The sequence below is a fragment of the Callithrix jacchus genome, chromosome 8 (genome assembly GCF_049354715.1).
Source record: "Callithrix jacchus isolate 240 chromosome 8, calJac240_pri, whole genome shotgun sequence".
Classification (NCBI taxonomy): domain Eukaryota; kingdom Metazoa; phylum Chordata; class Mammalia; order Primates; family Cebidae; genus Callithrix; species Callithrix jacchus.
Genome location: NC_133509.1, coordinates 31,102,227 through 31,119,786, shown reverse-complemented (window position 1 = coordinate 31,119,786; position 17,560 = coordinate 31,102,227). Strand labels below are relative to the sequence as shown.

The 17,560-nt window shown below is 44.2% G+C and overlaps 1 protein-coding gene across 4 annotated transcripts in view; it reads right to left on the bottom strand.

Moving 5' to 3' along the window:
• The window catches only part of TUBGCP4 (tubulin gamma complex component 4), a 46,883-nt gene extending 29,364 nt beyond the window's left edge, over window positions 1-17,519 (bottom strand). For all 4 annotated transcript variants that reach the window (XM_009005324.5, XM_009005326.5, XM_002753379.7 and 1 more), the window contains exons 1-5: window positions 17,192-17,519; window positions 2,323-2,451; window positions 1,957-2,079; window positions 1,520-1,573; window positions 699-755 (exon numbers count right to left, since the gene is read on the bottom strand). In XM_009005324.5, coding sequence (XP_009003572.1) covers window positions 699-755; window positions 1,520-1,573; window positions 1,957-2,079; window positions 2,323-2,451; window positions 17,192-17,269 — 441 coding nt within the window. In that variant the 5' untranslated portion in view covers window positions 17,270-17,519. The remainder of the gene's footprint in view (window positions 1-698; window positions 756-1,519; window positions 1,574-1,956; window positions 2,080-2,322; window positions 2,452-17,191) is intronic.
• Window positions 17,520-17,560: the final 41 nt, after the last annotated feature.

Below are 17,560 nucleotides of genomic sequence, written 5' to 3'. Positions count from 1 at the left end.
TTCCTAGTTATATTAATCAAAATGACACCCCTAATAAGCTAGGCACAAATAAGGAGCTTAAAAAATGAAGACTTGAGCTAAAGATGTTTAATCCATTTGTCCACTTGGGTCCAACTATGGACCAATTCACTAGGACAGCAGATTTGTTCTTCTAATATGAAATCTCAAAGCATTTATTCCTCAGAATTATTAACTCTGCCCAGAAAGACATTCTCCTGACATTGGAAGCCCTAATTTCTCAATACACCAGATAAAAACTTGTGATAAGAATAGACATATTTAATAAACATCTGGCTTTCACTCACTGATTTCATAATTCTCAGAAAACTGCCAGCACACCAACCATATTACCTTCTTACTAAGAATTAACTTTCTGCCGCTCATCAAGATCCACACCCAACAGTTCCAAGCCCTTACTGCAGGTTCCTCTCACCTGCAAACATCCACAGCACTTTTTTCCTTACCTCAACAACATTCTTGGGTACATCTATTAACATTTCCTTTACCTTCTGGACCAGGAGGTGTTTAAGGACAGAGTCATATTTTTGCATTCCTGACACTTACCATGATATCCAAGCAGTTATTGTTAAATGAATAAAAACTACTAAAAACTAGGGTCTTCGAAAAAGAATGTAAGGCAAAATTAGTAATATACCCTCAGTGCTTAGCAGAGCAAAAAGAATAAGTAAAGTTCTCACCTTTTGACTTTTAATTTGTTCTACTACAACCATCACAGAGGGAAAAAGAAGCTGGAACTGCAAAGTAGAGAATAATTAGAAGGGTATGTAATCAAATGTAAGGGGAAAAAAATCAACTCGGGAAATACTTTTGTTTCTAAATAGTTGAACTTAAGAGAAAATGGCAATACCACAGAACAGTCAAGATCCAGTATCCTATGGCAATTTGATGTCGAAGTTCACTGCAGATAGGAAGAGGATGGGAGAGAAAAGCAGTTTCTTCTCTTTTTTTTGTTTTTCTTTTGAGGCACAGCTCACTCTGTCACCCAGACTGGAGCATAGTGGTGGGATCCCAGCTCACTGCAACCTCCACCCCCAGGTTCAGGCGATTCTCATGCCTCAGCCTCCTGAGTAGCTGAGATTACAGGCACATGCTACCACACCTGGCTATGTTTAGTAGAGATGGGGTTTCGTCATGTTGGCCAGCCTGGTCTCAAACTCCTGACCTAAAGTGATCCAACTGCCTCAGCTTCCCAAAGCGCTGGGATTACAGGTGGGCCCTGCCATGCCCAGCCAGGAAGCAGTTTTTCTATTTCTGAGGCTGGGATGCTTGTTAATACTGATGTCAACATAGAGGATTAACATTAGCATATAATATCAGACATTAAGTTTTAACTACATTTGGAAATCTTTAAACAGTTTTGATCTAGTAAAGCATATAAAACATAAAATGTTGGGCTCTGAATCCAAAAGAAAAAAAGTTCTCAAAAACAGTGTCATAAATTAGATTATTCTGACACTATCAACAGATTCCAAGGCATTTGGTTACTTGGGCAGCATACCTGGTCTAGGGAGTAGTTGACATGTGATATGGAGAGATGGGGATCACCCAGGAACTGCAATAAAAAAACGCTGTGATTAGGGCTCCACACAAAGTATATCTCAAATCTATTTGATCTACGAAAATGAGAAGAGAATCTGATAATGGGCTAAGTGTTAGTTTTAGGCTATCGAGAACTGATAATTTAATCAGGTTATTAATCCTGATTTTCAGGCCATAAAGAAACAAAGCCAGGGCTCTTATAAACTCACTAAAGAGTCTGTCATGATCTGTGAGCCACTCCAACCACAGGTTGGGCAATCAGAGAGAGACCACTGTACACTCGAGCCATGCAAGAAACTGTTCACTCTTAACTATCTGACCTTACCAAAGGGCATTTCAGATTCAAGAACATACTCCATTGTCCCAGAAGTGTTTCCTGTATCTCCTCCTTCTTACCTCTTGTTCCAAATCAAGTATTGCTTGGCGGTAAGGCTGCAAAACAGAATCCAGTCCTGTGCAGAAGGCCCTCAGGTAGATTCCATGTAACCCACCTTGGCCCTGCTGAGATGGATGGTGATCCTGAAATCAAACAAACAGAAGCCAACTTGTCAGCTCAGGCCCTGAAACCTGAGAAAGAAATTATGAGGCTTGTATCTTTTAAGAGTTATACAAACAAACCAACTACAGATCTTGCCTTCACTTGAAAATTTCCAGTGATAAGAAATCCATAACTTATTTCACATGAATTACCGATAAATTGACGGAAAGCTTGATATAGCTCCTGCCCTCTAGAGGTGTACACTCCCTGAGAACAGGACCCACCTGTTGTTGCACATGGCCGGTGTACTGTTCAATGAACTCAGTGAAGCGAATATAGTCTGTGCCAAGCCGGCAGAGTCGATTCAGGACACTGGTCTCACTGGGGTGAAGGAAAGGGAAGTCCTGCGAAACCTGCAGGAAGAGGAACACTGCCGAAAACACACTGATGCCTGCCAGTCACTGCTCCAACTTCCAGGTGCTTCAAATGCTTGATACTATGCATTTATCTTTTTCTTTCTCAAGATGTCCACTTAAAAAGGTGTTAAGTTCTGGATAACAATGTATTTCCAAACCACTTCTACGGGGTTCCCTATCCCTGACCCAATTATTAGCTTTTTAAAATAGGTAACACATGCTAAATAATTTAAACAATACAAAATGGTGTACATTAAAAATAAGTCAACCTCCCAGAACGAGCCACTGTTACCTGCTTCTTATGCAATCTTCCAGTGATTGTCTATAAGGATATGGGGATATCCTTATAGGATAAGGATATTAACCTGGTTGCAACAAAGTCTCTTTAGCAATATTGCTTAAACGGGTCTGCAGGTTCCATGGGTTTATCTGACATATCTTAGGATTTACAAATTCTCTATAAAAGTTTTAATTGTTTTCTTTCCATTAAAAGTCTAAAATTAAGCATACTATTATCTGTAAAAGTACCTTATAACTGGCCATATAAATTTAGAGTGCATATTTGCATTTGTATTTTTAATTTAAATGAAAGCCAAATATGCTATATATAAAGATTTCACAGCAGTTTAGGTAGAAAAAAGTAGTGGGAAATATATTCATTCAACCAACTTTTAAAATTTTGTGATAAAATATATATAACAAAATCTATCATTTTTTTTTTTGGGGGGGCGGGGAGGAAGGCAGGAAGGAAGGGAATAAGGACGGTAGGGAGGAGGGAAGGGATGAAGGAAGGAAGGAAGGAAGGAAGGGAGGAAGCGGGGAGGGAGGGAGGGAGGGGAAGAAAGGAAATCAAGCAATGAAAGAGACATTGCCGACCTGGATCTAGAGGTTTACAAGTTGATTTCTTTTTTTTTGAGAGAAGGAAAGAAAAAAATTAAAAAATAAGTAAAGGAGAGGAAGAAAGAGGAAGAGAAAGAGGGAGAGTAAATGGAAATATTGCTTTATTTTGAAAAAAAATTGGGTATTAATAATGGCCAATCAATGTTTCATTTAAACTTATGGGTAGGTGTGATGTGGTATTGACAAGAATGTATATTTTGTGTATTTGAAGTGGAGAGCTCTATAAATATTTATTAAGTTTACTTGTTCTGGATCTGAGTTCGAGTCCTTGATATCCTTATTAATTTTCTCTCTCATTGAATCTAAGTCTCCTATCTGGGTGTTAGGATCGTTAGCTCTTGTTGTTGCATTGATCCTTTTACCACTATATCTTTGTTGCTTTAAAATCTATTTTATACAATACAAGAATTGCAACTCCTGCTTTTTATTTATTTATTATTTATTTTTGCTCTCCATTTGGTTGGTAAATCTTTCTCCATCCCTTTGTTTTGAGTCTTTGTGTATCCTTGCATGTGAAACAGGTCTGGATGTAACATGCCGTTGGGTTTTGGCTGTGTCTTTTGATTGGAAATTTAGTCAATTTAAATTTAGGGTTACTGCCATTTGATGTTGACTGGCTGTTTTATCCATTTGTTGGTGTAAATTCTTCTTTATGTTGGTGCTCTTTACTTTTTGGTGTATTTTTAGAAAGGCTAATACTGGTTGTTTCTTTCTGTGTGTAATGCTTCTTTCAGAAGCTCTTGTAAAGCAGGCCTGGTGGTAATAAAATCTCTGAGTTCTTGCTTGTTCATAAAAGATTTTATTTTTCCTTCAGTTGTGAAGCTTAGTTTGGCTGGATATGAAATTCTGGGCTGAAGGTTCTGTTCTTTGAGGATGTTGAATATTGGCCCCCACTCTCTTCTGGCCTGTAGAGTTTCTGCCGAGAGATCTGCTGTAAGTCTGATAGGCTTGCCTTTGTGGGTAATCTGACCTTTCTCTCTGGCTGCCCTTAGTATTTTCTCCTTCGTTTCAACCCTGGTGAATCTAATGATTATGTGCCTTGGGGTTGCTCTTCTTGAGGAATATCTTTGTGGTGTTCTTTGTATTACCTGGGGTTGAATGTTGACCTGCTTTGCTAGTTTAGGAAGATTTTCCTGAATAATATTCTGAAGGGTATTTTCCAGCTTGGATTCCTTCTCTCCGTCGCATTCAGGTACACCTATCAAACGTAAATTTGGTCTTTTCACATAGTCCCACATTTCTTGGAGACTTTGCTCATTCCTTTTTATCCTTTTTTCTCTAATCTTTTCTTCACGTTTTATTTCATTAAGTTGGACTTTGACCTCTGATATCCCTTCTTCTGCTTGAACAATTCGAGTGTTTAAACCTGTGCATAGTTCTCGGAGTTCCTGTATTGTATTCTTCAGTTCCATTAATTCACTCATACTCCTCTCTAAGTTGTCTATTCTCAATAGGATTTCATCAAACCTTTTTTCAAAGTTCCTAGTTTCTTTACGTTGGGCTACAACATGTTCTTTTAACTCACCGAAGTTTGTTATTATTCATTCCTTGAAGAGTGATTCTGTCATCAGGAGGTGCTCGTTCTCCATCAAGCCTTGTTCCATTGTTGATGTGGAACTGTGATCATCTTTAGAGGGAGAGGCCTTCTGATTTTGAGTGTTCTCAGCTTTTTTATAATGGTTTCTTCCCATCATTGTAAATTTATCCTCCTGCCGTCTTTGAATTTACCAACTTTCAGATTAGGTCTCTTGAGTGGACGTCCAGGCTGTTAGTTCCCAGGGCCAGAGCAGCGGCGTTAAAACTGATGGTGCTTTTCTGCCCAGGATTCTCCTGTCGGGCTTCCTTCTGGGCCTCCTTCTTGTTTCCGTAGTAAGCGACTCTGCCTTCCCGGGGCTCCAAACCTCGGTCAGAAGGGGAACCGGTCCTGTTTACTCTGCGCCGAGCGCTGCCGCGTCCAGGTGCCAGTGGAACCGCTGCGCCGACCACGAGAGTTGCGCTGGCGACTCATGTGTTTCCTCCACTGGGGGATCTTCTGCTTCGTGAGCGACCAGACTTTGTCTGAAAGTGTGGCGTCCTCTAGTTCTCCGCGCCTTCCCTGAGAGCTGCAATCCCGGGATGTTAGCGATCGGCCATCTTGGATCATTCTCCTCTTTTTTTTTTTTTTGAGACGGAGTTTCGCTCTCTTACCCAGGCTGAAGTGCAATGGCGCGATCTCGGCTCACCGCAACCTCCGCCTCCTGGGTTCAAGCAATTCTCCTGCCTCAGCCTCCCGAGTAGCTAGGACTACAGGCACACGCCACCATGCCCAGCTAATTTTTGTATTTTTAGTAGAGACGGGATTTCACCATGTTGACCAGGATGGTCTCGATCTCTTGACCTTGTGATCCACCCACCTCGGCAAAATCTATCATTTTAACTATTTTAAGTATATAGTTCAGTGGTATCAAATACATCCACACTATTGTGCAACCATCACCACCATCCATCTCCAGAACTTTCTTCTTTGCCCCAACTGAAACTCCATATCCAGTTCCTGCCAAACACCATGCTACTGCCTCTGAATTTTGTTAGGGGCAGCTGACCCCCCAGTCTGATTGCTCTGCAGCTGCATTCCTATCTAGGCACCACAGCAAGGCCGCCAGACACACTACAATTGAGCAAAGCCTGATTACAGCCATCTGGGCAGCATGGGGGAGGTCACAGAAAACAAATCTTTGTTTAAATTCTGTTTTATGCATACTGGTAAAATCCTGTTTCTTTAAAACTGCCACCACAAAAGTCACAGGATGATGTATTATAAGTCTGTCACAAGCTGACAAACTATCTTTGCGCTTGTTAGAAGCTGATAGATTATCTCAATCCTGAAACTCCCTTATGCCCCTCTCACCCCATATAAATCCCAAAAAAGCCTTGCTATATAGGCTTAGGGCTGCCTCCTCTAATTGTCATGGAGCAGCCCAGGAGATTAATAAAACTTGCTTGCTTGACATTGGGTCTACTCTCCTTTCTCGAGGTTAACCTTACATTTTGATTCAGAAATCTACATTTTTGGTGCCAAAATCTGGGAAAGGGTAGGCTTTGGCGCACGTTCGCGTGCTCTCTCATCTCTCTCTCTCTCTCTCTCGTCTCTCTCTCTCATCTCTGGTCTCTCTCTCGCTGTCTCTTGCTCACACTCTCGCTGTCTCTCGCTCGCTCGCTCGCTCTCTCTCTTGTCTCTCTCGCTCTCTCTCTCGTCTCTCTCCCTCTCTCCCTGTCTCTCTCTCTCACTCCCTCTGCTTCTATCCCTCCCTCTCTCTCCTATCACCCCACTCCTGCCCACCCTCCTCTTCCTGAACCTGCAGAAGACCCGGAGGATTTCCCAGACTCTCCCATTGCTGGTAACCTCATTTGCCATCAGAGCCTCCACCAAGATAAGTAAGAGAGACTCCTGCTGATTACCCAGAACCCTTGACCGTCTCTGCCTTCCCCAAATGCAGTGCTTGGGTCAAGGGCTTCCTTTGGCCTCCAGGCCTCCGGTTCCTCTGTTTCAGGGATTCCCGCCTTGGCAGCTACCTCTTCTATTCCAGACAAGGCCTGAAGGATAGGGGAAACCCTCTCCTGCTGTCTTTGTCATCAGTAGTCTCTTCTTCCTCTACCTCCCTCCCCCATTTCCTTTGGAAGCCTCTCAGTCCACCCCTCCCAAAACTATCCCCCTTGGGTGTCTCCTGCATAATCTCAATGCTCTCAGCCTCCGTTCAGAGGTCCATCCTAAGAAGCTTATCTTTTACTGCAATATCGCTTGGTCTCAATACAAATTAGACAATGGCTCCCAATGGCCCAAATATGGCACTTTTAATTTCAATATACTTACAGACCTAGACAACTTTTGCCATGGCAATGGGAAATAGTCTGAGATTCCTTATGTTCAGGCTTTCTTCACTCTCTGTAGCAGTCCTTCCGTCTGCCAGTCCTGTACTACTTTCCAAATCCTCACATGCTCCAAACCCAACTTGCTCCCTGTCATCCTCCCCAGAGCCCTGGCCAACAACTCATCTCCTGCCACACTCCCCACAGCCCCAGCTGACGACTCCTCTTCCTTGGGTCACTGATTTTCCTCCTCCTAGATTGCATCATAATCCCCCACCAAAGCATCACGATCCTCCACCGTATGCTCCCACTATGGCCCTACCCCTCTCCCCTTCTCTCTCCAACCACCCCACTTCTGACTCTGAGTCCTCCCTGTCCCCACCCCTTACCCACTCTTGAGCCCAACATGCCCAACAACCAGCTCCCTTGCTTCCCCTCTGGGAGGTATCAAGGGCTGAAAGGATCCTCTGTGTCCACATCCCCTTCTCCCTCTCCAATCTCTCCAAAATTGAAAAACATCTCAGGTCCTTCTCCTCCAATCCCAATACTTATGTCAAAAAATTTAAATATCTAACCGAGTCTTATGAACTCACTTGGCATAATCTCTATATTATCCTCTCTTCTACCCTCCTGGAAGAGAAGGAAAGAGTGTGGCTCACAGCCCAGGCACATGCCAACGATCTTCATCAGCAAGATCCTACTAAGCCTGTAGGAGACGCTGTTGTCCCCGAGCAAGAGCCTTCCTGGGAGTACCACCCACAGACCCCAGCTGGGTGTCACATAACCACATAATTACTTGCCTTATTGTAGGCCTTCACAAATCTGCCCATAAGGCAGTGAATTTTTAAAAACTCAAAGAAATTTCCCAAAAAGCAGATGAAAATCCTGCCTAATTCCTTTCCTGCCTTATAAAGGCTCTCCAAAAAATATACTCGCATTGACCTGCCTTCCAAGAATAACTATCGTTCTTAATACCCATTTTATCTCCCAATCTGCCCCCAATATCGGGCACAAACTTAAAAAGGCTGAAGATGGCCCTCAAACTCCACAACAAGACCTCTTTAATCTGGATTTCAAAGTCTTCAATAACAGGGATGGGCAAAGTAAATTAGATAAAGCCCAAAGAGATCATGTTAAATACCAGCTTCTAGCTGCTGCTATCCACCAGCCTAGCCATAGTACCCAAGGGCACAAAAGACCTGATAGCAGTGGCCCTCCGGGCCTTGTTTTAAATGAGGCAAAGAAAGCCACTGATTGTGGGCATGTCATGGGCATAACCCATGAGTGCCAAAAAGCTCTTGCCCAGTCTGCACCTCAGAGTCACTACCCCTTCAGCAAGATAAAAGGTGAAGAATCACTTGCACTCCCACAGTTCCTTGGCCTAGCCGCTGAAGACTGATGAGGCCCAGGGCCCCTGGCCCCATCTGCCATCACTGCATCAAAGCCCAGGGATAACTCTATTAGTAGCAGGTAAGCCAATCTCTTTTTTAATCAATACTGCGGCCACCTACTCGGCTTTCCCTGAATTCTCAGGATCCACTCATCCCCCTCAGGTCTTAGCTGTGGGAGTTGACTGACTCATCTCGTGCCCATGCACCACTAGACCTTTTACTTGTTCCCTATTTGATACTGTTTTCTGACACTCTTTATCATGTGAGGACCCTACCCGCATCCTAGGCAGACCTCCTAACCAAATTCAAAGCTTTTATCACCTTCTTCTGTTCCCCACAACCGGATTCTCTCCTACTCTTCTCCACTACCATGCCAGTCCTCTACCCCTCCAGCCCTCCCCCCCTCACCCCCCAATATCCACTCCCCTCTTCTCTTGTTAATCCAATAGTGTGGGATGCCACTACCTCCTCTCTAGCAGCTCACCATGATCCCATCAAAATCCAGCTAAAAGACCCCTCCAAATTTCCTGTCTTTCAGTATCCCATTGCATTAACCTACTTAAAAGGCTTATGACCCATCATAAACAGCCTCCTCCCGCAAGGCCACCTTAGGCCGACTCATTCTCCATATAATACCCCTATATTCCCTGTCACAAAGGCGGATGGCTAATCTCCGGGCTATCAATCAGGCAGTCCCTCCCATTCATCTGGTAGTTCCCAACCACTATAATAAGCTCCTTTTCCTCATCCCTCCAGACGCAACCCATTACAATGTAATAGACCTAAAAGATGCCTTTTTAAACCATTCCTCTTCACTCAAACTCCCAAAATCTCTTTGCTTTCATGTGGACTCACCTTGAAACCCTCCAGTCATGACAACTTACTTGGACAGTCCTCTCCCAAGGCTTTAGAGATAGCCCCCATTTCTTTGGACAGGCTCTAGCTCAAGACTTCACCTCCCTAGACCTCTCCCCTAGCCAGCTCCTCCAGTACGTGGATGACCTGCTCCTCTGTAGCCCCTCCCTAAAGGACTCTCACACTCACATTATTACCCTTCTAAACTTTCTTGCTAATAAAGGATATAATGTTTACCCCTCCAAAGCACAACTCTCCACTCCAACACTGAAGTACTTAGGAGTCCAGCTCTCCCCTGGGGCCTGAGCCATAACCCCAGCATGGGCAGCACTGATAGACAGCCTGCCCTCACCCACCTCTAAAGGTGAAATCCTTTCTTTCCTAGGACTAGAAGGCTTCTTCATAATATGGATTTCCAATTATGCCCTCCTAGCCCACCCCCTCTATAAAGCAGCTAAAGGCCCTCTCAATGAGCCCCCCAAATCCTTCTCACAACATAATCCCTAGCTTCCACAAACTTAAAGCTGCCCTTGTAACCCCTCCTGCTTGATCTTTACCTGATATCTCTCAGCCCTTCACTCTCTACACAGCTGAAAACCATGGAATAACCCTTGGTGTCCTTGGCCAACAAAAAAGGAAGTTACCCCTCCTTTGCTCCCATAGCTTACCTATCTAAATAACTAGACAACACTGTCCGAGGGTGGCCGACCTGCCTCAGAGCGCAAACAGCAGGAGCCACCCTAGCCTTAGAATGCAAAAAAACCCTATCATACAGTCAAGACACTACAGTCCACAGCCCACATAATCTACAAGATCTCCTCTCCTCTCAATCACTTTCACCTTCTCGTATCCAACTACTCCATGCCCTCTTCCTTAAAAACCCTGAGTTCCCCTCTCCAAAAGTGCTCCCCTCAATCCTGCATCTCTACTTCCAGTACCTTCCTCCTCTCCCACCCACTACTGCACTGAAATCCTTCATCACCTACAGCCTCATTTCCCTAACATCTCCCCTGAACCTCTCCCCATCCTGACGACCAGTTATTTATAAACGGCTCTTCTTCCAAGTCAGTCAACTCCCATAAAATCGACAGGTATGCAATCATCTCCCTTAAACAAATAATTAAGGCTAAACCCCTGCCCCTGGGGACCTCCTCCCAAAAGGCAGAACTTATAGCTCTCACCAGGGCCCTAACCCTCTCCAAAGGCAAACCAGTCAACATTTTTACTGGCTCCAAATATGCCTATCACATTCTCTATTCTCATGCTGCCAACTGGCAAAAGAGAAAATTTCTTATTGCCAAAGGAACCCCCATCACTAACGGGTCCCTTACTTACCAACTCCTCCAAGCTGTACACACCTCCCAGCTAAAGCAGGAGTTATACACTTTTGAGGACATCAAACAGGGTCAGATAAAATCTCAAGAGGAAACAGAGGCAGACGAGGTAGCAAAAAAATCCCCCTTTTCTTCTGCCCCTGCCCTTTTCCTCATTATCTCCACAATCCGACCCCAATATTCCCCCACTGAAAGAGCTTCACTGCTACAACAAAAAGTCACCTCCCCATACAACTTCTCACAACTCCTTCCCCCAGATACAAACTCCAATTCTTCTTCAAGTTCCTCTTTTAATAGCCCCACTGCCTCTGCTCCCTCAGAGTCCCTTCTCACTTCTACAAGGCTCAAAGTATCTCTCAGTCTCACTCCCTCCTTGTTACTGCGCTGCAACTCTACACTTGCTTCCCGTTGCTGGACCTGTTGTTTCTTTTTCTCTACTCTCTACTCAGCTACCCTAATTTCTCAGCCCTGAGACCATATTCCCATTCGCTTTTCATACACCATCCAAAAGGCTCTGCCTTTGTAGATAGAGCCCTCATCCTCGCTGGGAACTATCCCACTGCCCTTGCTAACAGAGCTACCAAACTTCTCTCCACATACACTACCTATTACAACAGCACAAAACTCCCTCACCCAGCCACCCAAGGTCCCATAACCCTCCACACCACAAAACTTGGCCAAGCCCCCTTATGTGTCACCTCTTCCAAAGGACACATACATGTAGGCACCATCCCTCCCTCTGCCTGTGGCTCAACTCAAACCATCTCTCATCCCTCTTCCCATACCTCATTCCAAGTAGATTATTCAGTTTCCCCTGAAGCTAATGGCCTCTTTACCCAGACCCTCCGCATTTCCTCCCATCTTGCCTCTCAAACATGGAAACCCCTTCCCCAGACAGGAGTTCTCAAAGGGGTCTCTCTCTCCTCCTCACTCTGGGTTGCTGAGTCCCTTCAAAGGAGGCACCACCTATTCTCAATCCACTTGTTTGTTTTCATTAACACCGCAGGCATCTTCTTTCTCTGTGGATCCGCAACCTACTTTTGGTCTTCCTACCAACTGGACAGATACTTGCACCCTCGTATACCTTACCCCCAACATTAACCTTGTCTCTCCAAATCAAAAACTCCCTGTTCTTGCTACATTACATGCCTGTTCAAAAAGAGCAATATAATTCATGCCCTTATTAGTAGACCCTGGAGTCACAACTACTGTCAAGTTAGAAGCTGGAAGCCTAGGAACCTCATTATCATATTTCCAGTCACTCTCTGGAGACTTCCAATCATCACTAGAAAAAACAGCAAACTCTTATCACTCACCTCCAAAACCAACAAGACTCTGTAGCAGCAGTCATCCTACAAAATCACAGAGGCCTAGACCTCCTCACTGCTGAAGAAGGAGGTCTGTGCCTCTTAAATAAACAGTGCTGTTTCTACCTCAATGAATCTGGGCTAGTACGGGATGCTATCAAAAAGCTCAAAGACTGAGCACAAAAACTTAAAGACAGTCATTCTACCTGGCCCCAGTGGTTCCATAATTCCTGGGCACCCTGGCTACTGGCCCTCCTAGGTCCTGCCATAACCTTTTTCTTCCTTCTAGCATTTGGGCCCTGCCTCTTACAACTCCTCACCCAGTTTTTACAGGACTGTATTAAAACTTTCACCCATGGAACAATACAAGATATGATGCTGCTCCAAGAATACCAACAACTCCAGGAACGACAGTTCCTACTAGCTAGCCTCCCTCGGCCCAAACGTGAGCGTGGCTCCTATCCAGCAAGAAGCAGCCAGATGACAATGGTGCCCCCTCTTCTATTAACTATTAAAAGGCTGGACTGTTAGGGGCAGCTGACCCCCACTCTGATTGCTCTGCAGCTGCATTCCTATCTAGGCACCACAGCAAGGCTGCCAGATACACTACAATTGAGCAAAGCCTGATTACAGCCACCTGGGCAGCGCCGCGGGGGAGGTCATGGAAAACAAAACTGTTTAAATTCCTATTTTACACATACCTGTAAAATCCTGTTTTTTAAACTGCCACCACAAAAGTCACAAGATGATGTACTGTTAAGTCTGTCACAAGCTGACAAATCATCTTTGTGCCTGTTAAAAGCTGACAGATTAGCTCAGTCCTGAAACTCCCTTATGCTCCTCTTACCCCATATAAACCCCTTGTGTTATAGGCCCGGGGCTGTCTCTTCTAATTGTTAGGGAGCAGCCCGGCAGATTAATAAAACTTGTTTGCATGATGTTGGGCCTACTGTCTTTTCTCTTGGCTAACCTTACAATTTTAACTACTCTAGCTACCTCACGTGAGTGGAATCATTTAGGCCGGGCATGGTGGCTCACTCCTGTAATCCTAGCACTTTGGGAGGCCAAGGTGGGTGGATCATGTGCGGTCAGGTACACACCAGCATGGCCAACATGATGAAACCCCGTCTCTACTAAAAATACAAAAAGCTGGGCATGGTGGCAGGTGCCTGTAATCCCAGCTAGGATGAGGCACGAGAATTCCTTGAACCTGGGAGGTGGAGGTTGCAGTGAGCCGAGATTGTGCCACTGCACTCCAGCCTGGGCAACAGAACCTGACTGTCTAAAAAAAAAAAAAAACCACAAACAGTGGAATTATTGCTTGTCCTTTTGTGACAAGCTTATTTCAGTTCATCCATGTTGTAGCATGTGCCAGAATTTCCTTCCTTTTTAGGGCTGAATAATACTTCCTTGTATATATATACTGAATCTCAATTACCTATTGGTCCCTCCATGGACACTTGCTTCCACCTTTTAGCTACTGTGAATAATGCTTGGTGAACATGGGTGTACAAATACCTGTTGGGTCCCTATTTTCACTTCTTTTGGGATATACTCAGAAGTGGAAGTGCTAGATTATATGGTAATTTTATATTTAATTTTTTTTTTAAGAGACAAGGTTTCACTCTGTCACCCAGACTGGAGTACAGTGGTGGGTTCATAGCTCACTGTAACATGAACCCTTAGGTTCAACCAATTCTCCCACCTCAGCCTCCAGAGTAGCTAGGACTACGGCACGTGTCACCATAGCCAGCTAATTAAAAAAAAATTTTTTTTTTTTTTTTTTTTTTGAGACGGAGTTTCGCTCTTGTTACCCAGGCTGGAGTGCAATGGCACGATCTCGGCTCACCACAACCTCTGCCTCCTGGGTTCAGGCACTTCTCCTGCCTCAGCCTCATGAGTAGCTGGGATTACAGGCACGCGCCACTATGCCCAGCTAATTTTTTTTTTGTATTTTTAGTAGAGACGGGGTTTCACCATGACCAGGATGGTCTCGATCTCTTGACCTTGTGATCCACCCACCATGCCTCCCAAAGTGCTGGGATTATAGGCTTGAGCCACCGCGCCCGGCAAAAAAAATTTTTTTGTAGAGATGGAGTCTTGCTCTGTTGTGCAGGCTAGCCTCAAATTCCTGGCATTAACTGATCCTTCAGCTTCACCCTCCCAAAGGGCTGAGATCACAGGTGTGAGCCGTGTGCCTGGCCTTTAATTTTTTGAAGAACTGCCATACCATTTTCCACAACGGCTATACCATTTCACATTTCCTTTACTATATCTCAGATACTCTGCTAATACTTTGAGATAAATAAAATCGGATACAGTTAATGCTCCAAATGAACTTGGCATATTATAAATGGGTGGATATATAATATAGATTATATGTGGATGTCATCTTTATATGACAGTAAATGTGGTAGCAAATAGGCAAAGAAGAATTTTTCTGTTGCGGAGTCCACAGAAAATTGATTAGGAATCAATTAATGTATATTTTAATGACACAATGCTAATCACATTTTCAAGTTAGTAACTTAAGAGGTAGCACAACACCTGGTCTTAAGAACCTGGTGTCTGGAGACTGACTACCTGGGTTTGAATCCCTGTGTTGCCTCTTACTTGCTTGAAAGCTCAGGTAAGTTACTATACCTCTCTGTGCTTCAGTTTTCAAACCTATAAACTGAAGAAAATAATTGTGAGGATTAAATAAGTTAATAAGCACATGTCCCAAGCACAGAGCCAGTGCTCAATATGCATAAGCAATGTTGTATTATTAACAAGGCAGCTCTACCAGTTATCCAATGATACCATTATTAAAATTGGCATTTAAGCATTTCTTTTTGGCAGAGCTTTCGAAAAGTTCAATGTCTAATTATTCTGAAACAGCAAACAATACCTTGAAGTTACTGATACCATTCTATACAACATACTTATATGAACAGGCTGAGAAATCCTGAATTAGAGTAATGGTCATTTGAATATATTGATTTGGTAGTTTTGTTTAATTTTAATTTATAAGAATATTTGATTTTATAGTTGTTTAACAGCATTATGCTTGAGTTTATACCTAGCTTAAGTATATATTCAATATTATAATAATTTTCATCAACACGTGGCACTCATGACAACTGTTCCCTTTATTCAAATGTAAAAGACACCACTCTGCAAAAAGTATGTTATATTTGCTGTCTTTGTCTTCTTGTTTTCCATTAATACCTAAACACTTGCTATGTGGCAGAAAATGTGCTAGGTCCTCCGGGTACATCAGTGAAGAAGACCACTGTGGTCTTTGCTCCCATGGGCAACCTATGAGGGAGAAAGATTTATAAACAGGTAACAAAAATACATTATAAATTGTGACAAATCCTATAAGGAAAATAAACAAGTTGATAGAGAATAATGGCATTAGGGGAGGATGCTTAATTTAAAGATGTAGCCAGAGAAAGTTTTTCTGACAAAGTGACTTTAAAGCTGAGACCTTAAGGATGAAAAGCTAGAAAATACATGTTTGAGAATTTTTCATAAGAAAGAAAGGAAGGGAAAAGATGAATTACTTGTGGCTGTCTCCCCCACCCCCTCCCTAGCTAGTCTTTCCCTTACTGTGTTATCTCTTTTCATTTTGGACAATCAGGCACACACATACTTCCTGAATACTACTCGCCTCCTACATGCCTGGTATTGTACTAAGTTCTATGGAGAAAAGTGAAACATCGACTTAGTCTTCAAGGACCTACAGGTCAAAAGTAACAATTCAAACTCTACCAGGCAAATCTTCACCTCACTTATTTTTTTTCAAAAATTCACATAGGCAGGGTGTGGTGGCTCAAGCCTGTAATCCCAGCACTTTGGGAGGCTGAAGTGGGCAGATCACTTGAGGTTAGGAGTTCAAGACCAGCTTGGCCAACATGGAGAAACCTTGTCTCTACCAAAAATACAAAATTAGCCGGGAAAGATGGCAGGTGCCTGAAATCCCAGCTACTCGGGAGGCTGAGGCAGGAGAACTGCTTGAACCCGGGAGATGGAGGTTGCAGTGAGCCAAGAGGGTGCCATTGCACTCCCACCTGGGCGATACAGTGACTCACTCTAAAAATAAAAATAATAAAAAAATTCACCTAAACTCCCTAACTTCAAATACACATTCATAAACAATAACAAAGGAATCTGTTTGATTTACAGGTTTTATAGACTAAGAATGTACCTTTTCTGCTCTTCCAGTCTATATTGCAAATTCTCCTAGGAACAGGCATGCCTTCGTGATCAGTTGGACCTAGATTTCAATCTTGCTATTACCAGGACTAGCCAGCATAAAGTTCTCTGAGCTTCAGTTTGATCATTTGTTAACCGGTAGAAACAATACCTAAGTTACTAAATTATTGAGAGCATTAGATAACATTACTGGAAGCAGAAGCAGGTAAGAATAGTTCAAACACTGAAGCCAGACAGGTTTGGGTTCAAAACTAAGCTCTGTTAATTACTAGCTATGTGATCCCGGTAGTTATTTAACATTCTAAACCTAGATTAATCCGTAAAATGGATATAGGCGGTTGTGAGGATTAAATAAGATAATGTATATACGGATCATCATACATTCCTGGTTACACGAAGGCCCCCTTCCAAGTTCTTTACCTAGTGCAGAAATTTCCTGGTAAAGGAGTAATGAGGGAAACATCACACGCTCTCCATTTCATTTCTTCATTCTACAAACTTTACTTAACGCTTTCTATGTGTTTGGGAGCTGTGTATTTGGAGCAGTCCTTCAAAATTCAAACAATGCATGCGTGAAAATAAAATAGGAGAAAGTGCCTCCCACACTTCTATATCATTTCCCAGCAACTGTCACTCAGACACCTCGACCTCAGGCCCTTTCCTCGCCCTGCCACAGGAGGGCCTCTTCGAGATCGGCCCTCCATTTTCCAGCGTAAGCCAGGCCTCTCTCTAGGCGTCACATCAGCGTTCACCTTAAGGGACTGCCCTCCAGTCACCTGTCCAGGGACACGCCCCCAGCCCTGTAAGCCCCGCCCTCTCGGTCCCTCAGCCTCATCCCCTAAACGCTGGCTCAGGTCCGCCGCTCCAGCGCTCCCTGGTTTCCGCGCTCTGCGCCGGACACTACCTGCAGGCCACTCCGCTTGTTCCAGGTGAAAATGGACCCAGGGTACCCGCTCAGAGCCAAGAGTAGTTCGTGGATCATTCCCGCAGCCGACCTCGAGTCCCTGGATACGTCGCCCCCTCCTCCAGCGCCCCTCCTGGCGACCACGAGGGGAGTGCTCCCCTTCACACACTCGCATCGGCTCCTGGGTCGGGTGTTTTGTCCCAAATCAACCCGCTGAGACAATGCGGCAGAGCGGACGTGAAGCCAGGAAGGGGTCACGGCCGAGTCCCGGAAGTTCGGTGGCTCCACGGGGCCCACCCGCTACTCCCGCCAGAGCTCTGCAGAGACTGAGTCGCGGTCGCTGCCCTCGCGCATGCGTCCTCGGTGCCC